The 4,853-nt window shown below is 42.0% G+C and overlaps 1 protein-coding gene across 1 annotated transcript in view; it reads right to left on the bottom strand.

The window, feature by feature from the left end:
- Positions 1-4,853, bottom strand: part of STARD9 (StAR related lipid transfer domain containing 9) — a 136,228-nt gene that overhangs the window by 60,489 nt on the left and 70,886 nt on the right. The window contains exon 7 of the mRNA XM_045286451.1: positions 3,456-3,568. Within this exon, the coding sequence (XP_045142386.1) occupies positions 3,456-3,568 (113 nt within the window). The remainder of the gene's footprint in view (positions 1-3,455; positions 3,569-4,853) is intronic.

The raw sequence follows: 4,853 nt of genomic DNA, 5'->3' as shown, positions 1-4,853 counted from the left end.
AAATGTGCTTTACACAATTGATGTATGTATAGATTGTGATAAGAGTTGTATGAGCCCCTAATAAAGCAATTAAAAAAAAGAAAGAAAAATAAAATTTTAAAAGGAAAAAAATACTGTACTCCTAGTCAATGCAGAAAGGAAAGGGGAAAAAGGATTAAAAAGAAACAAAAACTTCTATACAAAATAATTTTTTCAGAGTCCCAACTACCTATACCTCCAGCATGCCCTGCTTTGTACTCGGACTGGTCTCTGTACTGAAACAAAGGCCAAAGCAACACACCATACTGTCCTTCTCTCACTTAGGTATCAGCTTCCTGTAGCCACTCATCTCTCATGTGTGTAAAGGGAGGGTCCTTTACATTTCAAATTTCATCTGAATCCCTCATCTAATCATTAAGCAAACTTCTCCTGGAAAGTAATAGGATACCTCTTGCCTTCCCTTAAGAAACCCTTGTGACACTGTGAGTTAGGTGCTGACCTGCTAGCTGCTAGGTTGGTAGTTCAAGTCATCAGGTATTCCATGGTAGGAAGATGTGGTTGTCTGTTCCTGTAAAGACTGAGTATCCAAGAGTCTCAAAGACCCAACATATAGGCCCAATGATAAAGGGTGTGGGTTTCTTTACTTTGGATTTAGACAACTGCCAAGTTTCATATCACGATTCTGAACTGGAACTGCAAGTTCTTTAAGGACTAGAACTGGGCCTTATATGTTAATATGCTTCAAACAACAACAAAAACCCCCACACACAAATTCACAGCTATTGAGCCTATTCCTGTTCACAGCAACCTGTATAGGGTTTCTATGGTGATAATCATATAACACATGGCACTCTAAATTTCATAGGCACTCAACAAATGGGTAGAATTGGTTTGAAACCAGAAACCATCTTCTACATTAGAGTCAAATTTACAGAATTCATGAGATAATAGACATATATAGATGAATGAATAAAGGAAAAAAAATCTTTAAATAAATTGCTATAATGCCATCAGAGAGTACTAATTGGAACAACGCGGTTCATTGTGATTCGTTGAGGTCCTAGCTTCTGCAGGGCAGTGAGTTATTTAACATGGCTCTTCTGGTCAGATTCTTCGTTCTTCCCACCAGATACTTTTTCCTGACACGTATGGGTAAGAAGTTTTGGGAAGATATATATTATACGATGCAGCTGTGAGTGATGGTGTACATGGTTCATTGTGATAGACATCCTTCTGGGTATAAAATGAGCCATCTCGGGTGTGGGGAATTTTATTACTGGAAAATTGTGGAAGTGGGATCCTGGATTCTATTCTTTGGATGGCAAGATCCCTGTGCTTTGAAATTCTTTGATCCAAAGACAGATCTGATGCCAGAGGTATAGCAGCAGCAGATCGAGAACCAGAGCATGAGAAAGAGTGGTGAACTTCCTAGCCGAGAGTAAAGCTGAGTACTTCAATTGTGGGAGCCAGAGTTGAGCACTTTCAGGGTAAGGCTTACAGTGAAGTGGTATCTTCTGAGTACTTAATAGCAGCCATAAAAGAGTTTTGTAATATTGCACAAGTAGGGAAGAGGCCAATGGACCAATTGGCTGAGAGGCTAAAGACCAGAGACCAGGGAGAGGCTGCCTATAGGCGTGGCTGAGAAGAGGCTGTCCTGTCTGAATAATTGCATCCTGAGAATCTGTAACCTCATAATGGTAAGTATTGTCTGTGAGCTCTGAGCGATCATTGCACACCAGTGCAATGGAATCCAGCTGAAAAAGAAGAGCTGTGGGAGGGACAGTTAGCGTCAGAATAGGCAGGAAGGTTGGAGGGTGGAGCATGTCTTGCCTTAGCTTCATAGAAATGGCCTTGGGTAACTGATGGCAGTTAATGGTGGGTCTTTCCTTTTCCCCTTGTAAAGTTAGGGGAGACTGGACCACTCCCATGTCAATCTTCTTAGTCTACACTAGTTGAAAGGTGTCTTGATGGCCTGGCACATGGGTCGGTAAACTGCCGCTCTAGAGCCATATGCGGCTCTTCTGGTGTGTACTTGTGGCTCTGAAGTAAAAGTGAAAAATTGTATAGTGTATTATTCAGATAATAGTGATTTCATTTGTTTGTAAAAATATATTTATGGCTCTCGAATAATTTTAAATTGTTGTGAGGAACGGGATTGGCTCTTCTATCTCAAAAGTTTGCTGACCCCTGCCCTAGGGATTTACAAGTTGGGCTGCTAACTGCAAGGTCAGCGGTTTGACACTAGCAGCAGCAGCCACTCCACCAGAGAAAGATGGTGGCTCTCTGCTCCTATAAAGATATATATCCTTGGAAACTCAAAAGGACAGTTCTACTTTATCCTACAAGGTTGCTATAAGTTGGTATTAACTCAATGACAGGGTGTTGTTTTAGGTATACTAGTTGAACTATGGCTCCTTCGAGAAATGAAAGGAATGCCTATTTCTTTCATCATGGTTTGAGAAAGTAAATTGACTTCCAGAAACCTAGAACCTGGCACATAGTTAATGCCCATTATATTGTTGTTGAGTGAAACAGTGCACATCAGGAGAGCTTCTGAAACCCCTGAGTGGCACAGACATTTAAGCACTTGGCTGCTAAATGAAATATTGATGGTGTGAATCTCCCCAGAGGCACTTCAGAAAAGGTGCAGTGCCCACCAGTAAGTAGTGCTTAACAATTTGATTTGAGACTTAAATATGTGCCCTATTTTTTCTCACACAGCTGAACAATTAATTCATAAATTCTTGTTTTACAATCACATAGATGTGAAGGAGAGGGGTCAGAATGAAGATGCAAAGCCCATCTGTTCGTTATCAGACATTCCCTCACAGAAGGATCACATGGAAGGGATGATACACCCAGGGTTCAGTATAGCACCAACGAAACACACAATATTCCTCTAGTTCTTTAACTCTTCCTCCCCAACTATTATGATCTCAGTTCTACCTCACAAATCCTGCTAGACCAGTGTATGTACATTGGTACAGATAAGAGCTTTTGATACGTGGAATTCAGGATAGACAAACCCTTAGAAATAGTAACGGGGGTAACAATCCCATGAGGGTATGGGTAAGTGGGGGGGGGGAACTGCTAGCAATGATGGTGACAAATATCGGAATTGCAGGTGAAGGGATATATCAGTGTAAGATATGTAAAAATAATAATATATAATATATTGAGGGTTCCTGAGGGTGGTAGGGTGGGGGAGCGAGGGAATACAGAGGAGCTTATATTAAACAGCTTAAGAAGAAAAAAAAATTCTTGTTTTAAGTACTACAAAGCAAAACAAGCAATAAAACAGGGAATAAGGGGGAGGAAAAGGTCCATTGGTCAACTGCTGATTCCATTGAAAATTCCATGGAGTATAGTACTGCTTTGACACACATGGGGTCATACCCTGAGCCTGAACTGATGGCAGCTGGTTGGTTAGCAGAGGATCCCAGGCTTCAGTTTGGTCTCAGATCACAGTGGCTCACCTTGTACATAGGGCCCCATCTCTGGATGCTCCCTGACCCGCAAGGTGTAGGATTTTTTCTGATCAGATTGCTTCAACAGATCCCGTACCCGTTCATTATAGATTTCCAAGAAACTAGAGACAAGTGAAAAAGACAACACAATTAGATGTTTGAAAATGGTGAAGTCCTGTGGGAAAACACTAAACCTACAATCAGAAGGTCCTAGATCTTGTTCTAGTTTCACCTCTGGTGATTTAGATCCTTGCTCAAGCTAGGACTCATACCTTCAGTGTGACTTTGTAGTTTTAGGTTTACAATATCAGGGCTGGTTAAAGTTTGGCTCTCAAGGATTTTAGGGTATGTTGCCATCAGGTTAAGTATTCAGTGGCTGATATTGTTAAAGTTTATTATGCCAACCTGGCCGATAAACACACGTGGGGCTAACTGAAGTGGAGAGCGTTAAATGGCTCAGTGAGCCTTGCCTTTCTAGTTCTCTGGTCTCTTGCTTTCTGATGGTTGGACCAGGGTGCACCTGCCTTAACCAGTTCCCTGCTTCAGCTTGCAAGGCTCACTTACTGCAAGACATCTCCAAGGAGAAGCCCCATGGACCTACCCAGATGCAGCCCTGGGTGCTGGAGCAACTGTGTGGAGATGCTTACACACTCACTGATTCAGCTGTCCTCCTGCAGTCAGCGTCATTGTCTTTTGTGAGATGGAAGAGGAGTTTGTGGATTGGTGTCAGACATATGCATTAATGTTGGACTTGTGGACTTGGGTAGCACTGGGTTGGGATGTTTTCTTGATGTGTACTTACCCTTTACATAAAACTCTCTCTTATACATATGAGTTTCTGTGGATTTGTTTCTCTAATGTACCCAGACTAACACAGTGGCTAACCAGAAGGCTTTCTGTTTGAACCTACTAGCCACTACTCAAGAGAATGATGCTGTCTGCTTCTGTAAAGATTACTGTCTAAGAAACTGATGGGACAGTCCTTCCCTGAGTGAGAGTAGACTCAACAGCAATGGTTTCAATGGGCCATCAGACTGGGCCTTCATCAGGCTCTCAGCACAGAACTGAAAGAGCTCGTTTCTGGAAGTGATCTCCAAATATGTCCCTTGAACGCTACTGTTCTATGAAGGCACCACGGGACGCTGCTGAGCAGTAAGGGAAGCTAAGTGAGAAGGACCTGGTCCCCATCCCTGCTTTAAGCAAGATGACTCTCATTATACCCGTTTTATACACTGGGCTTCTATGTCAGCTTATACACTGGGCTTCTATGTTCCAACTTACAGATATCCCCAGGCATTTTAACCGTTTGTTAAGAAAATGTTTTGAGAAATGATGTACAAATACGCTTTACACAATTGATGTGTGTATGGATTGGGATAACAGTTGTATGAGCCCCTAATAAAATGT

The sequence above is a fragment of the Echinops telfairi genome, unplaced genomic scaffold (assembly GCF_000313985.2).
Source record: "Echinops telfairi isolate 266 unplaced genomic scaffold, ASM31398v2 ScPeMD7_8;HRSCAF=38, whole genome shotgun sequence".
In the NCBI taxonomy this organism is placed as follows: Eukaryota; Metazoa; Chordata; class Mammalia; order Afrosoricida; family Tenrecidae; genus Echinops; species Echinops telfairi.
The sequence above is the reverse complement of the archived record's forward strand: the minus strand, read 5'-3'. Positions and strand labels throughout refer to the sequence as shown.